Source organism: Mixophyes fleayi, chromosome 4 (assembly GCF_038048845.1).
Source record: "Mixophyes fleayi isolate aMixFle1 chromosome 4, aMixFle1.hap1, whole genome shotgun sequence".
NCBI lineage: Eukaryota > Metazoa > Chordata > Amphibia > Anura > Limnodynastidae > Mixophyes > Mixophyes fleayi.
The window spans coordinates 162,618,088-162,642,499 of record NC_134405.1 but is presented as its reverse complement, the minus strand read 5'-3'; the positions used below and the strand labels follow the sequence as shown (position 1 = coordinate 162,642,499).

The window sequence follows — 24,412 nt, the reverse complement described above, 5'->3', positions numbered from 1 at the left end:
TTTCTTGTGCAAATCGCTTCAGTTCTCCCAGATTTGAAAGGAGCCTTCTTCCAACTGCTGTTCTCAGATCTCTTCACAGGTGCTCTTTGGGTTTTAGATCTGGACTCATTGCTTCAAAATAGTCATGTATTAAACCATTTCTGAGTGGTTTTTGAAGTGTGTTTGGAGTCATTGCCCTGCTGGAAAACCTTTGACGGAGACCCAGCTTTCTGACATTGGGTTCAACACTGTGCAAAAAAATTAGCTTCCAATCTCCAGATGATGCCATGCACACATTCTACCACAACAATCCCAAAACATAACTGACCCTTCTCCATGATTGCCTGGGAAGCTGTTCTCTTCTTTGAAAGCTTAATGTTGCTCTCTGTAAACATAGGGGTGATGTACTTTGCCAAAAATCTCTAAGCAGCGGGGCCCTTCTGGGTCTCCAACTATACAACCCCCTTTTTTTATTGAGCTGGCAAAGGATCATGTGAGTTGAAATTGTAGCACTTTGTGATTGAAGGTCAGCTTGAATAATTTGATTGAGGTGCTTTCTCCACCATTTGAACGATCCTGTGCTGCAAACTTTGATCAAATTTCGGCTTGCGGTCATGTCCAGGGAGGTTGGCTACACTACCATGGATCTTAAACGTCCTATATACATTACATACAGTGGAAATGGGAACATCCATGTTTCTGGAGATTGATCTGTAGCCTTGAGATTATCCATGATTGGCTACAATCTTATGTCTGACCTCCTCAGACATGGTCTGTCCTTCTTTCCTCCATGCTCATTGCAGCACACGGTGACAAAAAACAGGAGAATGAGTCCTCTTCCATATTCATGCTCGTTGTTTAAGTGCTTTTTATATTGCAGACACCTGCTACTTACCACAGGTGAACTTAGTGCCATTTAAGGACATAGGTGTGGTATGACTTATTTTTTTAGCATTTTGTGTTTTATTCTACTACAAAACATAGAAATACATATGTGGATTTCATTATTTTTTCCATTTTAACAATTCTCTGGAATATATGGTGCATTATTAGAAAAAACTGCAAGAGTGCCAATATTATTGACTACGACTGTATATAAAGGTCCCAGCTTATCCCAGCATTCATTTGTACACTTTCTAGCATGTGTATATTGTTGGTATAATTTGGAGTTTGACGCATTTAGCGCCCCAAAAGTACCCATAAAAATGGTGTCGCAGAGAATGTGGTCTTGCATGTGTTGTTTCAGTCGCATGTACCTCAAGATATGTCCAACTCCTAACACAGCAGTATTTCTACATCAGGCATATGAGAACATAGAGATGCACCATGATAGTGTTGGTTATAATTGCACAACAGAGCATAGTGTCTTGACAGTGTTAGTAATAAATGCAAAAGATGCATTTTCCATATAAAATGTAATTAAATACCAACACCCTCAGATCTGTTGTTTTCCTCTTTCTAAATCCAAAGGGAATCTTCTTTCCTGCCACAGCCTAACATAATATAATAAATATGAAATCGGAATACTTGACTGCAACTTAGTACTTCATTTGTTAGGGTTGTGGCTATATTAAGACTATTGGTTGGATTGGTCAATATGCAATCAGCCAATGACTAGCAGTCAGGGCCGCCGAGAGGGGGGGGAGTGGGTACTAATTACCCGGGCCCTTGCGCTGCTGATTTTTTATTTTATTTTTTCCAAAACGTTTTTGTTTTATTTTGTTTTGTTTTGTTTTTGCCGGGGGGGCAGGCTAGTTTTTTTTAAAAAAAAAACATACTCACCTGATCGCGGCGCCGACATCCCTCCTCTCTGCTGCTCTGTGCTCCATTCAGACTGTCTGAATGCAGAGTGTGATGTCATCATGTCATTCCCAGCATTCAGTCAGTCTGGAGCAATGGAGCACAGAGCAGCAGAGGAGACCAATAAAGGAGAAAAGGTAAGAGAAGGGAGGAAAACGAGGGGGGGCATAGAGGGGTTAAAAAATGGGGGGGGGGGGAGGGGGCAGCATGACAGTTAAAAAATGAGGGGGTGCACAGAGGGGTTAAAAAACGGGGAGGCAGCATGACAGAGGGGTTAAAAAACGAGGGGGGGCATAGAGGGGTTAAAAACGGGGGGGGGGGCAGCATGACAGAGGGGTTAAAAAATGAGGGGGGCGCAGAGGGATTAAAAATGGGGGGATGGGCAGCATGACAGAGGGGTTACAAAACTGGGGGGGGGGGTCAGAGCATGCCAGAGGGGTTAAAAAATGAGGGGGGCACAGAGGAGTTAAAAAACGGGGGGGGGGGGGGGCAGCATGACAGAGGGGTTAAAAAATGGGGGGGCAGCATGACAGAGGGGTTAAAAAATGAGGGGGCACAAAGGGGTTAAAAACCGGGGAGGCGGCATGACTGATGGGTTAAAAAATTAGGGGGGGCACAGAGGGGTTAAAAAACAGGAGTCAGCATGGCACAGTAGGGTTAAAAAATGGTGGGCAGCATGGCACAGTGGGGTTAAAAAAGGGGGGGAGCAGCATAGTATAGTGTGATGAAGGGGAGCCATATGAAGGGGGCAAAAACAGCATGGAGGGCGCAGTGTGATCATAAGGCATGGCGATGATGAAGGGGCACATTATTGTAATATTGGAGCGGGAGGAAGGCCTAATTATTAATCGTGGATGGTATTGATTTAACGCCAGGGTTGTTTGGAATTATCTAAATGTAGCTATTTTTTTCCAAATAGGGCCCCCCTGCATTCCAGGATCCAGACAAGCCGCAACTAAAGAAACATGCAGCCACAGGTGGTGAAAGTGAGAAGAACAGGTAGGAGAGAGCAGGACAGTATGTGAAATGTTGTGATTCTAGTAGGGACAATGTCAATTTTTGGTGAGTGTTGTGCCCAATGTAAGGTGGAGGCCAAGACTGAACTCTTTGTGTACACACTGCATTTTTTCTATACTACACTTTGGTGCTAGATGTCCTGAAAGTCAGGAGTGCTTGGACATATGTGACGCTTGGGCAAATTGAGAGCCTAGTGATTTTAATGTGTTAGCCACGCCCCAATGGTGCATTTGCCACACCCCCAAATGCATGACCACACCCCTGAAAAATTTTGCGCCGCCGTAAGGCGGAGTAAATTTTTTTACCATACTCAACTATGAGGGGGGCCTCATGAATTTGTTGTGCCGGGCCCCTGAATTCCTCTTGGCTGCCCTGCTAGCAATTGGATATGTGCTGGTGGTGTCATCATAACCAGGTAACTTTTACACCAGGCCTCTTGTACTCTCTAACGATTCATATTCTGAGAAGCAGTCTTTGGATACAGCCAAGTCTCATTAGGTCACATCACTGGGGTACATGCTATAACCATATGCACACACCCTTACTTTTCTTAACTTATACTTGCCAGCCCCAGTTCCGCCTCTCCAGGTATAAGGGGCTACAAATTTAGATGCACTCAAATCTAAACATGGATGCATTTTGGTTCTCTATATGGAAATGCCTATATTTATGCCCTACAAGTGGACTTATGTCCAACTCAATATAATGCAATACAGCAGATGTTGTGAGGCAATGCTACATTTACCTCATAGCCTTGATCATCAAATGCTTTGAATAAAAAATCTCATTTATCAATGCTTTCTTTTTAAGACACAGAAATATTATTCTTGACAAATAACCACTCTCAAGCTGACATTGCACTCGGCATGCTCATTTAAGGATAAACCAAGCAGTAAGTAAAGTCCTTTGTAATCCTGATATATTTGTTGTAGACCTAAAGGATTAGCCTATGACAAAGTGATTGATTTAAATTTGGAAATTGTTCTATAGACAGGACATTTACTGAACAAATGAACTCATATACGAATTGGATTTATTCAAAAAATATTCTGTGCCTTCACAGATTGTATGGTGGAACAGACACCATGCTCCATACTGATTACACAAAACCGAATGCCCAGGGAAAAGTGAAGGAACAAAATCCATTTTATGTGAGAGTTATTGATTACAAAACACCAGGTTTCGGAAGGCAATCCTTTCGTCAGGTAAAGATGCTGAAAAAGGAGAACCTAGGTTCATACGGCTATAATGTATTACACAAAGTAGTGGACAAAAAAAAAAAAGAAAACACTCGAGGAAATGACCCTCAAGCATATTGAAAATAAACATATCCCATCATATTGAAAACAAGATCTTACACACATTAGCTCATTTGCTAATTAAGCAAATAACATCTCAACATGGTCAGGGAAGTGCAGTTAAGGCACCAACCTAAAGACCCATTTGGTCCTGGGCATGATCTAGTCTTTTTGAGTGGAGATATTTAAAATTTATTTAAACCTTGTAACACAAAATACTTTGTAAATATTTGAAAGTATATATATTAGCAATGAATCTCTATCTACCAATATAATTTTTCACTTGTGTCATGTTCACTTTCATTTCCTCCTCAGTCTCTATCTCTGTCCCTCTCTTCCAGTCTGTTTAATTTTTTCTACATGCTGGATCTGTTTCTTTTCACCCTCCTTGCTCTAGTGCATGCAGAAGGTCCAATCTCCTCTCTCCCCAGCCGGTCATATGAGCTGGCTAACTTGTCGCACCAATTCACATAATTCCAGGGAACATAGATTCCATGTTCCCAGAAAGAGATTTTAGAGAACATGACTGGTAAGACAGACTGCCCCTCTCCCACCTGAAATTACCGCAGTGCTCACCTTCCGTTCTTACACCAGAACCGTTTACTTGATTGATGACAGTATTTACTTAATAGCAACATGCTCTGTTCCTATACCCTCTTTATAACTATGAAGCTGCTGTAATGAAGTTCACAGCCTGTGGCCCTTATTGTTGTTTCACCGAAAAGCAGAAAGATACAGATGCCCACATACTGGGCTTTATTCATTAAGGAAAGTTAAGCAAAAGAAAGCAAGCAAGGCAAAACCATGTTGCATTGGAGGGGGGGGGGGGGTAAATTTAAAATGTGATGGCAGATTCAAAGTTGGGGTAGGGCAGGTCCTAGATCACCTTTTAATGTCAGTGTAAATATTAAACTATCAAGTATTTGTGTGCCACATATAAAAAACAGCCAGTATTTAACTTATGTTCAAAATAATAAACTAATTTCCACCCCTTGCATTGCAACATGGTTTTGTCCAGAAAACTTACTAAAATTTTAGTTTAACTTTCCTTAATGAATCAGGCCCAAATTATCAAGGAACTTAGGCAAGATTTTAAGTAAGTTTCTGGACAAAACCATGTTGCAATGCAAGGGGTGTAAACTAGTTTATTATTTTGCACATAAGTTAAATACTGGCTGTTTTTTCATGTAGCAAACAAATACTTGATAGCTTGCTTGTACACTAAAATTTAATGTTGATCTAGTAAAAAAAAAGCCAGTATTTAACTTGTGGGCTAAATAGAAAACTCATTTGTACCCCTTGCATTGCAACATGGTTTTCTCCAGGAGAAACTTAAGTAAACAAGGATAAAAAAAAAAAGAAAAGAAAAAAAAAAGAAGAGTACTTTCCTTAATGAATAAGGCCCCATGTGTGTATATTGTGTGCATAGACAAGGTGTTGTGCTTTCAGGTACATTTGTGGGGTGGGGGGTGCAGACATATTGTAACAATATAAAATGTGCTAAGTACATAACTTTTTTTAAGATACATCTTATTTTGTTAAATCAGATGTTTGTTCAGCATTTCTGCTTTTCTGCTTTGGAGATTGCAAACGCCCCCACACACCCACCTGCCTCCCGGGAAACAACTTGCCAATGTTGGCAAGTATGCTGTATATACCGTGCTCACTGACACACCACATTCATTAGTAAGAGCGGAAATTACTGTAGTCTCGACATACGTCCCACAATTTGGGTAGCTAGCCTGGCTATCTCACAAAGGGACATTACCAGGATATGATGGGAGTGCAGCCTAATGCTTTTGAAGTGCCTCGTACTGACCTCCCTTCCAAACTCCTTCATTGCCTTGCGCACCAGTACACATGGCACCCGTTCAACGCTTGCAGAGCAGCAGTGAACAGACAATTTCCCCACAGATCGGGACAAAATTTGGCTGGCGGGACAGAGCCCTAAAATTGTGACAGTTAGGAGGTATGGTCATGAGGGCCTATGCAGCTCCAGTGGATCCACCACTAAGCCAGAACTATCTTGAATTAGTTTTGACCAATAAACCTGTTCTAAAACGGGGTAGAGACAACAGCATGCTCAGGTCACAGATATATTTAGAGATCAAATTAACATGGAACTCATTGAAAAGCTTCTTGGTTATATGATGTATCTATACACTATTCTCCAACACCGGGCTGTCAGTCTGTCTCCGATTAATTTAGAGTCAGTGTAATAAAGTATAAATCATGCTCAAACAATGTGTAAGTCTGTACGTTTACACATTTGCAGATATAAAAATACACACTCTTGAAACAATTAAAGACTAATTTTCTATTATGCTGCTAACATAATGAGCTCAGATAGACTTCCTTTGCGGGGGCTTATGCAGCAGAAGCTGTGGCCCACTGTCAGTTAAAATACTGTATACAAGAAATATCACCAGCTTTCCTTGTGTTAAGAATAGGGATGAGAAACTTAGTAGTTTGCAGCCAATAAAATGGTTAAACAATAAGCAGATAAACACTACTTGAGCTTTCACCTCCCAGCCTATACACTAGAATCTCACAGTTATACTGTCTACATAATCACTGGTTTCCTTAATGAGCTGCTAATGTAACCCAAAAATACCTTACAAGAATCCCACAGTCCCCAGCTGTAGCAGATACACAGCTAGAGGCAAAAAGTAAAGAGAGCCCATATATCAAAGACCCATATCCAAATTAATAGCTTTCAATATGCTCCATGTATACAAAATAAACAAAACGCAAGGACACAAACCACAGTAGGGAAAACAGGATATACATAATACATGGACATACAAGGTAGACAAAATAAATGCAGACATAAAAACAAAGTGTATAGGTCCCTGCTCATTAGAGGGTTTACATTCTAAGTGGAAGAGAGCCCAACAGAAACAAGAGGAGTGAGTTCGGCTCAGAGTGGAGATTGGGATAGTTGTGAGGGTGCAATAGTCTGAGTTGTATCATAGGGGACAAGGTAAAAAAAGAGATGTCTATAGCAGCAAGGGAAGAAGTCTTGTAGGCGTAATTGAGAGGTGGTTCCCAGAAATGAGACAAGGTGCAGGTCAGTGGTAGATCTAAGAGGGAGGGAGCGTATTTTGATATGAGATGTGAGATGTATGCAGGGGTAGTGTTGTTGAGGGCTTTGTAGTTAAAGGTGAGCAATTTGAATTGGATTCCTGAGGATACAGGGAGCCAGTGTAGGGATTTGCAAAGTGGTACAGCTTTGTAGCAGCATTTAGCATGTACTGAAGTGAGGATACAAGGGTGTCAGGAATACTAGATAGCAGGAGGTTGCAGTAGTCAAGGTGGAAGATGACGAGAGATTGGATAAGAGTTTTGGTATATTCTGCCAATGTTTCAAAGGTGGAGTCAACAGGATTGGGAGATAGTCTGGATGTGAGTTATAATGCAGAAGGTCATATGTCAAGTGTGACACCAAGGCTACAGGCTTGGCAGAATGAGGAGATTGGGGTTATAGGTAGTGAGGGAAGATGGTGACTCTGGGAGTAGGAAAGATAATAAGCTATGGTTGTGATATGTTGAGCTTTAGATAGCATTGGGACGTCCATGTGGAGATAGCAGAAAGACAGTTGATTACATGAGATAGTACAGAAGGGGAGAGGTCAGGGAAAGAGATATAGATTTGGGTGTCATCAGCATAGAGGTGGCACTGGATGCTGATTGAATGACTTAGTTCCCAAAGAGAAGAGATGTACAGTGAAAAAAGTAAAGGGTCAACAACATAGCCTTGTGTTAGGAGTGGGGGAAAGGATGTGCCAGAGGTAGAAACACTAAAAAAGTGGATTGATAGCCAAGAAGTAAAGCAGGAAACAACTGTGTCACAAAGGCCAATGGAGTGAAGGGTGTGATGGAGAAGAGGGTGGTCAACAGTCTCACAAGCAGCAGAGAGCTCCAGAAGAGTGAGTATGGAGAAATGTCCCTTAGACTTGCAGTAAGTAGATCATTGATCACTTTTGTGAGAGCAGTTTAAATGGGATGGTGGGGACTAAAGTCTGATTGCAGAGAGTCGAGAATGGAATGAGAGGAGAGAAAGTGAGACAGTGGGCAAGTCTGACCCTAGTCAGGTAGTGAAGAAGGTACTTTTTAAAAAAAAATTTGAAGGATCATCCCTATTGTTTAATTTTAAATGGACAGTTAACTTTTAAACCTAGCTTGAAACTAATTTCTAGCCCTTGTACCCTAACTGTAGATTATCTGTAATTTCCATTGTTCCTCTCTCAACAACTAAAGAGAATACTTAGCATCTTATTGTGTGAGAGAGAATGACATGATACTTATTTAACATATATTGTATCTATTAAATATTATTTATTGGAATTACTGATGGCCTTATTTTGTAAACACTGTAAGTCATAAGATAATTAAACTGAAAAAACAGAACTACCACTTAGCATTGTACTGCATATCAACTAAGCTCACATAATGTACTATATGTCTTCTATTTGAGTCAATTAATAATGGTTTACAAACTAAAATATAATATGATAATGCATTTGAGATTAAAATCTCAATTGAACAACTGGTGTTGTCTGTGTCACCAATATCAAGCTTATTAAAAACAATAGGGACCTATTTTTAATTAAAAAAGGTAATTGGATACAGCTGACACAACTAATGACCATTACTATACGTTTTATTTATGACTTGCTTTTATTCCAGTGTAATGGGATACTGAACATTCACAGAATTACATTTGTAACCATATACTACTGTTTTGAAAAATTCAGTGTTGTTCCCATAATGTAATGTTAAAATACATATGACATAGGCCAAATTGCAGCATGTAATATTTGTAAGTGTGTTAATGACTGATGAATTAGGAGTACCGTTTACTAAACATAAGAATATCAGCAACCAGACTGCTCATAAAAACACATAATACATTTGCAAAACTGGTATAAATGCAATATGCGTTTTGAAGTATTTTTTTCTTAAAAAAAATGTTGTGGTATACTAAGCTAAAAAACAAATCTAAAACCTCTGCATTTTATTAACTGCATCATTGCCTACAGATGTCAAATTTAAAAAACTGCTCAGAGCTTTTCTATCCCACACCATATGAGGCAAAGCAAATCACAACTGAAGAGACACTGTCCCCCTCAGTATTAAAAATGGGCAGTACAGATTGAAGGGTTACTACACAAAAACTTGCTCCCTCTAACTTGTCTTTTATTGATAGCGGGATGCACCCCCTCCATTCCCCAGGGCAGGGGATGCGCGTCTCTGTTACACTTCACTTTTGAACAAAGTTGCAAGAGATTAAAGGTAAGACTGAGTTTTGATGTTAATGTCTTGTGTTCTCCAAGAACATTCTATTTAAGAGTTATAAGTGATCTTTAAGTTTTCTGGAAAATTGGGGGGATGAAATAATTTTTTAAAATGCTGCTGAATGAAACTAGCAGGAATTTCTATATTTTACTTTAGCTGGACATGTGCAAATGTGGGGTCACATTTTGCTGCAAAACATGTGCTACATACTCACTTTATCTGTCATAGAACTAGCGCAAGGTGTGCTATGTATATGTACAGTTTATATGGAGCATTTTCACAGTGACATCTTTATCTGATTATTTTACACGCTATTGATTGTCCCTGTGAGGCCCTGTATATTTGCTATAGAATGAAAAAAAATATCTTTCTGAAAGATATGAGCACACCCCAAATCACCCTTCTATTATCTGTGCTTATGGGGTCAATCAGATGATAAACGACTGGTTGGTCCGATATCACAATAGTGTGTATCCTGCAACGATAAACGATTATCGTTCCAAAGCCCATTGTATCGCTGAACAAGATTTTTAAACAGGACTAAAACTCTTGTTCATCACTGGAATGACGTTGTTCCAATTCTGCAGTGTGTATGCACTCATGATCAGGATCTCCATCGAGTTTACAGAGTCGTGATCCTTTCAGCCGATGGTTATGACAAATGAAGGGCACAGATTTGAAGGTAAATCATGTAAAATATGTATAGTGTGTACACATGAATCGGCATGTTCATCTTTTTTTTTTTTTTTTTTCAGTTGTTGGTAAAATCGTTACTGATAAGGCATTGGGAGAAATTTCCTGTAGTGTGTACCCAATCTTAGACTCTTTCATTTTGTTTAGAATTCCTGTTAGAAAGAATGTACTTTATAGACAATTGCGTGAATCTATGGTCCTACTTTTTATTCAGTTTTCAGGTTTGGTTGGTGAATGGATGAATGGTGCATTATGGAAGGGCTCTGCGAACTCTCACAACAAAGATTGTTGGAGATTGTATGTGTGTTATTATAGTTTGTTAGGTTTATTTTGTTATGGTTAATCATGCATTTTTATGCTAATTCGTAACACCTTTACAAGACTCACATTCCAATAAATTATTCTACTCTAACTTCTTCCCTTGTTACCACACTCCACTGACTTTTTCGGTGTGAAAAATTGTATGTTCACAAGGGAAGGAGTTGAGGTGGATTAATTCATGCAAAATTCCTATCTCTAATAAGTAATTTAGAATTTTGAATAATTCATTACTTTACATATAGAAGACTCAATATTCTATTGCCTTGCCACATTCTACATAACTATTCAGGAAAGAAAGTGCATCAAACATGGTTTATTCTGTAAGAAACATTTTTTTATTACAGTAAATGAAAATTGCTGTAACTGAGGAGCAGCCTGCAGTATGACACCCTGAGATGTAACTGAGGAGCAGCCTGCAGTATGACACCCTGAGATGTAACTGATGAGCAACCTGCAATATGACAACCTGAAATGTAACTGAGAAGCAGCCTGCAATATGACACCCTGAAATGTAACTGATCAGTAACCTGCAATATGACACCCTGAAATGTAACTGAGGAGCAGCCTGCAGTATGACACCCTGAAATGTAACTGAGGAGCAGTTTGCAATATGACACCTTGAGATGACATACCTATTGTGGCTCCTGATTCTGGGCGGTTCAATGAGCTGATTATTACAAAACCAAATCCCTCATTCTCCTTACGGTGGATGACCACATCGCCGGACTGTGAGTTCTGAGAGGAGAAGCCCTCTGGAGGAGACGCGTTGCATTGTGCAGTGTGGTTGCTGTTTGGATATGCAGAGTCACTTCTTGGGGAGCTGTGATGTGTTGACACAGAACCAGGGCTCCTGCCATTCTCTGGGCAAGCATCACCTAGAAACAATTACACATAAATCACTTGTTTTTAGCACAACATGGCATACCTGCTTTATAGAGAACAGTTGTATAACCAATAGAGTTTGTACACTGTTGTCCATGTATCTATCCATCTAAATCAAAATCTTAAGTCCAAATGCATGTCACCAATTCACTACTGCAAGTTATGAATTTGATGCATAAGAACCTATTCACACCCACATTTTACATAAAAATGTAACAAATTTATAGTTGCAGTATCCAGAAATAAGTTGATGTAAAATACATGATCATTTAATGCAGCATTTGATAATTATTCTTTTCTTCATAAACTGAAATCAGTGTCAGAAAGACAAGTCAGGAAAGCATTTCAGCGCTGAATCGCTGTTTAGTTAGTACATTCCTTTTTGCATTTCAAAACCATGAATATTGGCTCATTATTTGAACTTTCCTAGAACTTGCACATTGATCACTGCAGATCCTCTTGAAAAGTAAATCTGTGGTGTGCCGTTGCTTCAAATAGGGGACACATCTTTTTTTCCCTCTCCCCCAGTCTCTATTGAAGACATAATAATTAAAAACTTTGAATAGAAACAATAGTGAGTCAGACTTGTGTTATACTAAAGCAGGGAATTAATGAATGTGTCAAAATATATGTCATGACATTGACACATGGAATAACAATCACTTTATATAGCTGTGCAATAGTATTAAATAACTATTGTTTAATATACACCTATACAGACTAATCTTCCCTTAAGGAAAAAAAAGATTGTTTTATTAGACATTATTCTACTCCAGGTTATGCTGCTGTAGCAAGAATGCAGTGTACACTAAACATACCTATAGATAGCACCTTTCGTCTCACAGTTAGATTGACTTGTCCATTACGAGCAGCATTATGCATGAGATCAATCACATATCGGTGGGTTTTGCCAGCAACTGGGATTCCATCTACATATAACAATTCGTCACCAGGACGTAGGCGGCCGTCTCTATCCGCTGAACCCATGGCTATCACTGCGCCAATTAAAATCTAGAGGAGAGAAATGTTTGAATCCACATGCAGAACATTAAAAGAAGTCTATCTTGTGATACACAGCAACAATTAAGGTAAGGGGAGATTATTACATTTGCTAACATTGATGTACATCTTAAAAGCTAAAAAAAAAAAAATGGGAAAAAAATTCAGATAATTATCTTGATATCTCAGCACAAATGATCCCACTATAAAATGTCAACAGAGCGACACCACTTAATTGTGGTGGAGAGAATAAGGCAGCTATGCAGTCATCCATCCTGATACCTTTAGAGTTCATGGCTCTCTCCTTTAGCTGGAGAAACATTTTATTTATTCAGTTTAAGATTCCATGAGGACAAAGATGTCACCCTAAAACACCCTACCTTCCCTACCCAGAGCCGTTTCTTGTGGTTTGTAGCTCAGCTCTCACAGTATATCTACCTAAAGGTTATACCTTTTGCCCAGTGGAGATTTAAACTACTGGAGCAGTAAACTGCATCACTGTCATGTTGGGAATGTCATGGACTGTTATTTTCTTTAAAATAATAAGTTCTGTAAAAAACTCTCATGTTGTAATACGTTAGAAGATGAATACTTTGTTTACCCCAAAAAACTGTATTTAGGCCAGTTTAATTTGGGAAGAGAAAAACATTACACAGTTACAATTTTCATCTGGGGTGTCATTGTGATAACAGCATTGGGTGTTTTTTCATAATTTAGGCCACTGTTGCTATTATACCAGGAGTTCCAGCTCTAAGCATTCATACTAGTTTTATATCAAATATTAAGTACAAATATTACATGAGCTCTTCCTTTTAGATTTTTTTTTAGTCACGTGTAGGATAAAACATTCATACTCTTAGACAAGGTTCCAAGCTGAGGTCTTTTAAATGTTTCTGCTCTAAATCTTTAACAATGGAAGTTCAAACATTAAAATGCCCAACAAAGCACCAGTGTTCCACTTTTAGAATCTCTCTTTAAACCTTAAAGCTCTAAAGATAAATTTAAACATTACACAAGCTGTGAAACATTCTCTGTATAAGGAAAATTGTCCTTGTGAATCAGTGTGTTCCCTAGAATGTTTAGCTTGCTTTACAAATAGACTTTATTGAACAATGTGTTTTATCTCAGAAGCAGCAAACTACAATAAAGCATATTCATTATTATTTTAATGTATATTATAGTGGTGGACAGTTCTGTTATCTCAGAATATCATTCAGAAGTTGCTTCCTGCTTTATAGCTTTGAAAGACCATTCCATATGTCAAGTCAATGACTTAGTTCAATAATTATGCTGCCTTTTTATTAGCAGTATATGCTACATCATATTTGCCTCATATATATTTATATATCATTCATTCTACTGTAAACATGGAGAATCAAAGCAGAACCTTTCCATTATTATATAGATTTCACGGATCATAGACTTTTCTTGGCTTACAACACCATGCTGTTCATTTACAGCAGTGTTCCCCAAACCCAGTCCTCGGGGACCCCAACTGTGCATGTTTTCCATATCTCCTTGCTGGAGCACAAGTGTACTCATTACTGACTGACACATTGTAACAGATCCACAGGTGGTATAATGATTTCACTTGTCATCTGGAAAACATGCACTGTTAGGGGTGCCTAAGGACTGGGCTTGGGAAACAATGATTTAGACCCATCATATCATGGCAGCATTCAATGAATAAAGACTGAAAATTTAGAATGAATATATAGGTACTTAAAACACATTTACATACAATATATTTCTTAAATATAGGTTATTTTTTGTTTTAATAGTGGTGGACAGAAGATTCTTAATAGGAACCCTTCCAACAAGTGTGTTGTTGTGTTGTAGTTATGTTACAAAATGCCATCATGCTGGCCTGGACAATAAATTAATATGGAGTCATGAGGAGACATGGGTTGAACAGATCTGTGACTTTTGTAGAACATTTCAAAAAGTACCGCATAATGAACAATGATGCCACATTTCCCCGGTATGACATTTGCATTTCCTGAGAAACGCAATGTAACAAAACTGCTTGTCTGGAGCTCTGTGCTCTGTGACAAGGACAGCTGAATGTGCTTGTGTTCTGCTCGCAGTGTTGTCTAAAGTGATGTCATCATGTAATCATAATGACCATGCATAAATGTCAGCAGGGGCAGGCTGGGCTGGGGGAAGGGGAGTATCTGCCCCCTGTGTTGGTTCCATAGTTGGGTACCTTGGACTGGTCAATGGGCCTGCTACCTTTTTTCCCTTTATAACAGGCTGCTGAGTGGAGTCTTGCCCCACGCACTAATGTTTGCCAGGCCTCTGCTGAATGTCAGTGTAAGGCAAAACAAACCAATGTATGCAGATCATAAATGATGTGAGCGATTAATAAGATTATTCAATAGAAATGGACTGTAATAACTGGTACTGTGGTAATACCGATACTTGGATTTACAGCCTGTAAACAGTACACAAGTATTTAAGGCTAGTGTACATTTTAGTACAGTGTTATTGCATGTTTATCACACTTTTAGCATAAAACAGTTTTGTTATAATGAATAGAAGTCTCTATAACTAATAAGTATTCCACTTTAAGAGCTGCGTGCAGATCATATTACCAATGTACTTTCATTTTAGAGATAAGATTCTAGAATGGGTCTTTTAATCCTTACTCCTCATATTCCTATTTTTGAAGCTTATCCCTTCAAAGGAAAGACTGGCAAGCTGAATATATAAATGCATACATTAGAGAGTGCATAAGAAATAATGATGATTCAAAATTGTATTGAAGGTTTAAGGCAATTCAGAAAAAGTATATGCACACTTGTCATGGTCTTGAAAATGAAACTGCAGGGTTTTCACAATGCCACTTTAATGACTATAGTCTGAGTTAAGATGGCTGCATGCTAAACATGTAACCGTTTAGATGGGATATACACTGATTTATGCATATCTGTCATCCAGTAAAGATTATGAGGACCAGTTACCTAGTACAGAGAAAAGCATAAGTGTTCTGCATACATCACCAATCACCCCATCATCTGCCCACATGTTGTGCTTGAAAACCGATTTAGCATTGTGGAATTCAGACATATCAGGAAGATGACGCGGCACAAACATTAATTGTACATAAAGTACACAAAAGTGACATTTCGTTTAAAGGACACAAACTCACATATACTTCAATTTGCCCACTTAACTCTTTTTATGAGCTCTACACCGTCCAAACTCATACTTGCATTGAACAAGTAATGGATTAAGTGGTTTAAATCCGTTTAATAATAAATGAATGCCTACAGTTTTATCCTTTAATGCACTTTGTTGCTCATGTGAGTAAAGCAGGTTATCTTTGCACTATATTACTGCACAAAAAAAAACAATATTAACATAGCTGATAAGATCTTCATTCTAAGCAGCACCATTCTGCATGTCATAAACACGCACACAAACATAATAACTATGCCGTTTGAAAGCAGAAGCTGACTTGGTTGTGCATTTGAAATATGACTATACATGTTAGTTCAGCGATATCGTTATGAGACCACATCTCTCCAATTCTGTTACCGCAATTGCATTATGATGTGATATTATAAAACATTAAAGTTAGCTATTAATAATGGCCAATTAACCTAAAAATCAATTGTTGAAATAATCATCTTTCAGGAGATATGATTGATTACAATACATCTCATTGTCTACTGTAGAGAACTTACAGGCTGGCCTGGTTCATCTCCCCCAAGTATCCTGAACCCAAATCCCGATTCTTGCCGTCTAAGATGAACATCCAGCTCCTTATAATCAGGGCCTGTTGTAAAATAAATAAAAAATAGTGTTTAGTGATAACAGCACTAGACACACAATATCCAGATATTAAAAGGACTTTGTATTACTGATGAATGGTTCATGGATGTTATTAATTGGACATGGATTACAATATAACAAATGAAAAACAAACATTAAGGGACCATGACAAACTGACATAGATATAATGTTATTTACCATGCTAAATACATTACACGGTACAAAAGAGAGGTTAATTCCAAATTAACTGGCAATTTCACTACTACACATATTTCTATATTGCACCCATTCAGAATAGGCTTTATTCCCATTGACAAAGTTATCAGGGTCACACTGTAACAAAAATGTAGTGCTGACTACATTGTAGTGGGACTTCCAGTGCCAACCTCACACACCGACATATTTTCCACAACCCACCACAATAAATAACCCTCTTGTGGATATACTGTAAGAAACCAAAGCTATCTGCTGTATCTGACTGTGACATGAACAGTGCAGCATGCCCACTGATTTACAGACAGGGAAGTTCAGGACTGAGATTAGATATATGTCTAAATATTATTTTCTTTTGTCTTATAGGCACAAATATGTGATCAATCTCAGACACTATCTGCATGATCACAATAGCAGTTACATAATCTATCTCGCAGATGATAGGCTTTTGCAGCTGACAAGTAGTATACAGTTAAATACGGAATATAATTACATATCTGGCATCATTGAGTGATAAGATGTTATCTTTTGCTTGATTCACTGTCACACTATTTAAGCATGTGTTCCCTGTCACTGACTTGTCTTCATTAGTTTTTGTTTTATTATTTCATGCTTTAATTTGTTTCACGCATTGACTGCCTCAAGAAGAGACATTGTTGCTGTGCTATCTGTCTTTTGAGAAATATGGTAGTTAAAAAGTCTGGATCTAGGCATCCGAAGTAAATATCCAAGACACAATTCATTAGAACATTAAACAAAAGATCACAATAACAATGCAGTACTGACTTTACTAGCACCTAAATGCATATCTGTTTAGAGAAAACGTCTCACACCATAATTATAGATACACAGCAAATAGACTTTGTTAACAGATTATTAGTGACAGGTACATGCAGATTCAATAACTGTTTAATGTGCCACAAAGGAAGTTTAGTCAATATTTTATGTAATGGACTTGCGATATTTGCATTATCTATAATAACATTGAAAGACTACATATAAATAGCTATTGGATTATAATTAATATAGCAGCTTGTACATGTTTTATCTACTAACAATTTGGCTTCCACGTCCCCCCACCCCAAAAATTTAGAAAACATTGATATCAGAGTAATATAATGTGGCAATTTAGGTTTTACTAAGTAATATGTAATATTTTGGTACTAAAAGTTCAAAGAGATTCCCTTTGAAATCTTAGCGGCAGATTCAATTCCCAGCGTTGTTCTTTAGAACTACGAGGGATGCGCATCATTACCGTTACTACGGTAATTTCAACGCTGATATTTGCCCGCAGCTCTGTGAGCTGGGAATTGAATCTACCCCTTAGTGTTCTCAAAACAATTAGATGTAAGAGTATGGAATCGGGTTTTGTTTTTAGTTGTTATACTGGACTAAATAGAATGCAATTTAAATAGCACAGAAACTGGTATTTTTGTTTGTCCGTATTCAAAAAGCAAAAACTATCACGTATTGTGTCCCAGGTCATTTTTAAAATGTATTTTTTATTATCTATAAACTTATTTGATATACTTTAATTATTGTATACTTTTCCAACACTAGTATGGCTATAATAAAGAGAAACTTTCTGTTTCATTAGGATAATTTGTAACTTTATACTGTGTAAATGTGCATGGTAGGAAGAGCAATGAACGTGGCGAGTAGAGATGCTTGAACCGATATATCATTTCTCTAACTGGTTCATCAAATCAGTGCAACAATTAGAAAATTTTAAATTCTGATTAACAAAAAATGTAGGTAAGTTCAAGAAAATCGAATAGGTCTGACCACGTTCAAGCCAGTTCACACATATGCAAAGCGATTTTAACATGTTAAAGCTTAAATTGGTACCTTTTAATAGTTTTGAATGTACATTTTTAAACACAGTAGTGTTTGTAGCTCAAGTTAGGTAAACTGTAAAAAAAAAAAAAAAAAATACTACTAAAAATATTTAAACAGTGTTTAAAAATATTTTAAAACACTATTTTTAAAGCAAACGCAAGTTCCAAATGTTTACCTGCATATTCAAATCAGGGTCAATTGGCCATTGTATTGTAACACTTTTGTTGGTAGTATCATGTCAGAATACACATTTTTATCTTCTAGTCTGCCAACACATCCTACAAGTGAGTATACTAAACTCCCATGGCTATTAAATCTTGCAGTGGCTAACGTAAACAAATAGTGAAAAGACAAAAAAAAATAAAAAATGACACAACAAATATGACGGAATTTTATACAGAGTAATGGATACAGGACACACAGTTACAGCAAGATACAGAATGATGGACATATACGTCACAGGACAATGGGTGCTGTAGAATACTTGCCAGAAGGATCCGATCTGAAACCAGCTCTGGGTGGTACTTGCTCTGAATAGGAAGATGAGGAATGTTCCATAAGAAAGATTTCTTAAAAACTACAAATGCATATCACCTCATTCTGGTTGTGCATCATTTATACATGTACAATGTGTACTCCAAAGAAGGGGATGTGCTACTGTCCTTGCAGGTATACATTCATTGCATTATACATGATTATATACTACTAATATATAACAATAAACATTTGTTTTCACTTGTACTGATGATGGTTACTTTAATTAGCATATATAGCTTAATACCGTACACATAGCATTTTTTAAAAAACAAACAAGTAAACTGATGAAAATGATATAAAACATGTAACATTTTAGATTGTAAGGGGCATATTCAATTAGGGTTCCGGTCCGCGGTATGCGCACTATTGCCGGTAATACAGTACCGCAATAACGCAGATTTTCGTACGCAACCCTATGGGCTGCGAACGAAAATCCAGGTTATTGCGGTACCGTGGATTAAGTTTGTGGCCCATTCCGGTGCGATCCCGCGGACCGGAATCTGAATTGAATATGCCCCTAAGCATTCACAATCAAGGCTCTCTACCCTCGTGTCCGCCTTTCTCCATAATTGTTACTTCCAGCACATACTGGTTTCCCTCCTTTCCTCAATCAGGAATTCTGATCCTGTTTGTTGTGCCCACCTTACTGGTTCAGCTTGTGCCATCTTACACTCTTTTATTAGTCCCTCTACCCATGCCTCATGTTTTAGTTAGAGGTTATCCCCCTCTTAGCTCTCCAGTACAGGTTACGCTATTCCTTGCCAGAATATTGTTCTGTGTGCTGCCTATATTTTAATATATTGCCTATATACTTAGAGTACAGTTTTTGCTGTTATTGTTTTGTCCTCTGTACTGCACAGCGGACCATTTGAGGCGCCTTTTAAATAAAAAATATTATTATTATTATTATTAAATGGTTCTTAAATGTGAGAAAAGGAGAGGTGGAGAAAGTAATGGAGTAAAACAAAGTTTGTCAAATCAATAGATGTCCAATGAAGCATTGGAATGATATACACTACATTTAAATATGTAGTCCATCTTATTAATTATATTTAATATATTTATATAATTTCAGTTTTGTTAGGGATATTTTATTTTTCTCTATATATGAGAATATCATATCCTTTTGAACATATTTTTAACAGCCAAAATCATTCTTTGAAGAGACACTTGTTAATAAGCGTATGCACAGTATATTGCCCAAGGTTGGCAATTCAACTAACATTTTACTCAGCAATAAGGCCTGAAATAATGACATTGCCTAATCCATACTGCTTGCCAAATGTAAGCTAATGTAAGGCTTCTGTTGACTGCAACTGGCACGTCACCCGTATTTCTCCTAGTATTATTACTGGTCTATGATACATTAAACTAAATCGGATGCAGACCCATTGCTACTGTAGCTTACTTTGCTGATCATTTAACCAATTACAATTTAGCTACTTACTAGAATTCTATTTCTATATGTTACACTCATTTCTTTCTTTAAGCCCTTTTACAAGACATTACTGAACTTAGAAGTCCATAGTATGGCTGAATTTACTAAAAGGAGTTTATACTGGTGACTTGTTCTAAATACACTAAAAAAAATAAATCATAGATGTGTTAAATTATTGGGATGTAAATGTGTTAGCATTTCCTTTAATAGTGGAAGGGGGCACATAACTGTGTTTTCATTTCCCTTTTTCTTCCTTTTTATCAGACTGTACTAAGATGGAAATTTAATGAAGATGTGAAAATAGACATTCATTGCAAAAAAAAATATACAATACAAATAACTACCATAATAATAAGCTACTAAAATGTGTTGGTAATAATTATGTTTCACGTGCGCTCAGAGTTCATCTCCAGTTGTTAGGCAAAGCCTTCATGTGTAAAAATTTGGGACCCCAAATCCATTATGATCTAAAAATGTGAAATATGTGGACTATTAATTCTAGGATGTATAGATTTTCTCTGATTATCTTCATTTTCTTTAAAACCTATAGACCTATACATGTTTAACTTACTAAATCCATACTTGTTAAAGGGAGCAGGCAAGAGAGTTGCCAATTTTCACAGCAACATCCAAAATAATATGATACTCTGTGTCTCATTATCATATATATGTTTGGGCTGGTTGTAAAAAATACAATTGTTATATATGTCATGTCTAGTGGGCTATGAGACGAGGTCTTATATTCCGACCCTGAGCCCCATCTGTGTGAGGTCTGTTTGTTCTCTGTGTTTCCCACAGTCCAAAAACATACTGATAATAGAATTAACCTATGACAAAATTGACCTTTGCCTGTCTGTATGAGAGTTATGGAATTTAGACTGTAAGCTCCAATGGGGCAGGACCTGATGTGAATGACTACATATGCACTCTACAGCATTGTGTAATATGACTGGTGGTATATAAATGATAATAATAATAAGAAAACAGCTTAACCATAAGATCACATAAGCATAGCTAATAAGCAAGTGCTATTTTCTACAATTAAACAATACAAAGTTAAACAAGTTATTAAACAGTAAATTAAATTTTGTACATATGTAATATGCAGTATGTTTGTGTCAAATTGATAGATAACATAGTAAACAAACATAATACACACAATACATAAACAGAATAAAATAAGCAGAACTATAAAATGATTATTTTAGAAACTAAGGGTGGACAACAATAGTTTTTGCCAATATGTACCCCTGACAAGTGACCAGGAAGATGTATATGAATATCACAGTGGCCATCATCCTACGCTGTTCTAAACTGTCTTATCACTAATCTTGAAGTTTTTGATTGAGGGTGCAGAATACCACGATAGCTATAGGTGCCTATAGAAACTTTTATGCCACTCACACAAGCACCAGCCTCATCTTTCACTAAATTAAATTATGTCTTATAATTTCTCTAAGGCAACAGAGCTATTACTTCAAATACCAAAGCAACAATAATAGATGCATACAGAAAATACATTCCTTATAATATATAAGAGAACATGAATTTCCTCTTAAACAACATAGCTCACATTCATTTTTGTAAAACATTCGTTATTAAAACCATAATAAGAAGACCACTTAGGAGATTGCATCAACATTTCTGTTTGTACCTGATGCCCAGAGTTTTAGGTCTAAATTTTTAAAAGGTCGCTTCCAGGGGAAAGATGCCACTTATGATTCCAGGGACATCTGTACAAGCTTCTGTACAAAATGCCTGGAAGCATTACACGACAAACTCTGTTACTGAGCTGTCTGCTTAGTAATAGGGCTGTATGGGTCTGCAACCTGGCCAGAAGACACCAGAGGGTAAAGGAGGTTTACTTTTATCTGTTTTATGCTTTTTCCTAATGCACTATGGGAAAATAACTTTTTTTTTTTTATCACACAATTGTATGAAGAATGAAAACTGTGGGCTTAATAAAGTCTCAACGCTGATAATTTCTCCCTTTTAATAAATGAATAATATTTGAGACATCATTAGATACGACTATTAAACTGATCTCTCAGGTTGACGCTATTGCTAGAAAATGACTGTACCTGGATAAATGCTCTCTGTTTATGAATCAATAACTCATGTGGCTTTGTTGTGGTTCTTGTTTACTTTCTATGGCACTGGTAAATAAATAAGCACATTATCATCTGTCAGTGATGTCCGTGTAACTAATATCATTGTAATTAGTATGTATCAAACTACAATCTTTATTTATCACGGCATAATAATTATATTAAGACAGCCTATTTCTGAAGAATTGACTATGTTTACAGTATATTTTTGTATTGTAAGAGACAGTTTAAAATTAGTTAACTTACTTTAATTCTATGTACCCAGGCCCGGCGCTCCCATTAGGCAAGGTTAGGCAGTTGCCTAGGGCGCCGGGCTCTGGAGGGCGCCACAGAATGAAAATTACTTTAAAACTGTGTGGCGACCGCTGACCATACCTTTCACGACCACCGCACAGCTTCAGATAAATCCACGGGGAGGGGGAAGGGGCTATTGATCACCACCGCCGCCTCTCTGTTCCGTCTCCTCCCCTCCACTCACTGACTGTCGGGCGTGACATAATCATCACGGCCCGACAGTGTCAGTGAGTGGAGGGGAGGAGACGGAGCAGAGAGCAGGCAAGCTAAGGTAAGAAAAGACGTGGGGAGGGGGGGGGCGCCGATTTTGTAAGTGTGCCGGGTGGGGGCTGCTGATTTTGACAGTGTGCCGGGTGGGGGCGCCGATTTTGAAAATGTGCCGGGGGGGGGGGGGGGGGTTCGATTTTGAAAGTGTGCCTAGGGCGCCAAGGGCCCTAGCACCGGCCCTGTATGTACCATGCTTTTATCCTTACTTTCATTATATATCAGTATATAAAAGTAAATTGCTCTTTTATGGTCTGTGTCTTCACTTGCAATCTAGGGCACTGATTGGCAGAATTGTTAATGGTCCCTGGGACCTTAACTTTTAAGAGTAAAATGTGTTCTACACCTAGAATCAAGTTATTTGTATAATTTTTCAATACAGAATCTTGCAAACATAAGACATGATCACCATACGTGGGGAGTTAATCCTATTTAATGTCTAGCTCTAAATCAGGAGACATTTGTTACTTCAGGAAAAATCCAAATCTGTAGTTTAGAGGTGGATTTATGTGACTTGCTCGTTTTGTGCATTATGGTTAGTATGCTTTGTACTATCTTTAAATATGCGCAGCCAGTGTGTAGAATGGATTTCTAAAGTTGCGCAAATTGTAACATGGCAACGCTCTCTCCTATGTCTTACAGCTGTTTGTTTGAATATCAATTTCGATGAACAAGTTCTAGACAAACTTGTGTCACAATTCCATGAGTCTGTCTCCTGCAGAAACATCTGTATAACAAATATGGGAGAATTGTCACATGAGATCTATAGCCACAACTGGTGTCTGTCAGGCTGTAGCCTTATTCAAATCACTTGCTTCACTAAATAGCATTAGATAAGTAGTAATGAATTGTGGACACATCTAAAATAAATACATGTATAGGCCTAAAGTAGAATAAACCTTATACTCATAAGATTCTACATATCATAATGACCCCAGTGCCTTACAGCACTGGGGTCATGAGTTCAATTCCCGACCATGGCCTTATCTGTGAGGAGTTTGTATGTTCTGCCCGTGTTTGCGTGGGTTTCTTCCGGGTGCTCCGGTTTCCTCCCACACTCCAAAAACATTCTGGTAGGTTAATTGGCTGCTAACAAATTGACCCTAGTGTGTGTGTGTGTGAGTGTGTGTGTGTGTGTTAGGGATTTTAGACTGTACGCCCCAATGGGGCAGTGAGTGATGTGAATGAGTATAGTGCTGCGGAATTAGTGGCGCTATATAAATAAATGGTGATGATGATGATATCCTGTAGGTTTAAAACTCTTACAGGACTATTTAATTTTCAATGAAAAACGCCCACCTGCCCATAAAGCAGCATTGTGTGGCAGATTGTTGATAATATATGATAGACTTTACTGTTATGGGAACCTTAGATGTCAACTGCAAGGTTCTCTAATGTGTTGTTTACCTTAATCACATAAACAAAAGTAACACATTGTACAGAGAGAAAAATCAATGTTGTTTACTCCATTGAAATGAGCTTGGCAGCCTAGTTGTATTGCAAGGCCTAACGCCTCACCTGAGTGCGCATGATTGATGCCTTACAAGGATTCTGGCAGTAGTGCATTCAACCCAAATTAATGCCAGAGACTGCAGCACTTAAGTCATGCCAGCCTGATTTCATTCAATAATGATTAATAGCCCAGTACGTCAAAG

At 37.8% G+C, this 24,412-nt stretch overlaps 1 protein-coding gene across 9 annotated transcripts in view; it reads right to left on the bottom strand.

The window, feature by feature from the left end:
- MAGI2 (membrane associated guanylate kinase, WW and PDZ domain containing 2) overlaps positions 1 to 24,412 on the bottom strand; it is a 768,432-nt gene that overhangs the window by 64,061 nt on the left and 679,959 nt on the right. For 8 of the 9 annotated variants that reach the window (XM_075208713.1, XM_075208714.1, XM_075208715.1 and 5 more), the window contains 3 exons: positions 15,977 to 16,068; positions 12,107 to 12,299; positions 11,039 to 11,281 (listed from right to left, as the gene is read on the bottom strand). In XM_075208713.1, the coding sequence (XP_075064814.1) occupies positions 11,039 to 11,281; positions 12,107 to 12,299; positions 15,977 to 16,068 (528 nt within the window). Of the gene's footprint in view, positions 1 to 11,038; positions 11,282 to 12,106; positions 12,300 to 15,976; positions 16,069 to 18,604; positions 18,647 to 24,412 lie in introns of all 9 variants that reach the window. The other variant, XM_075208722.1, reaches the window with a different exon arrangement.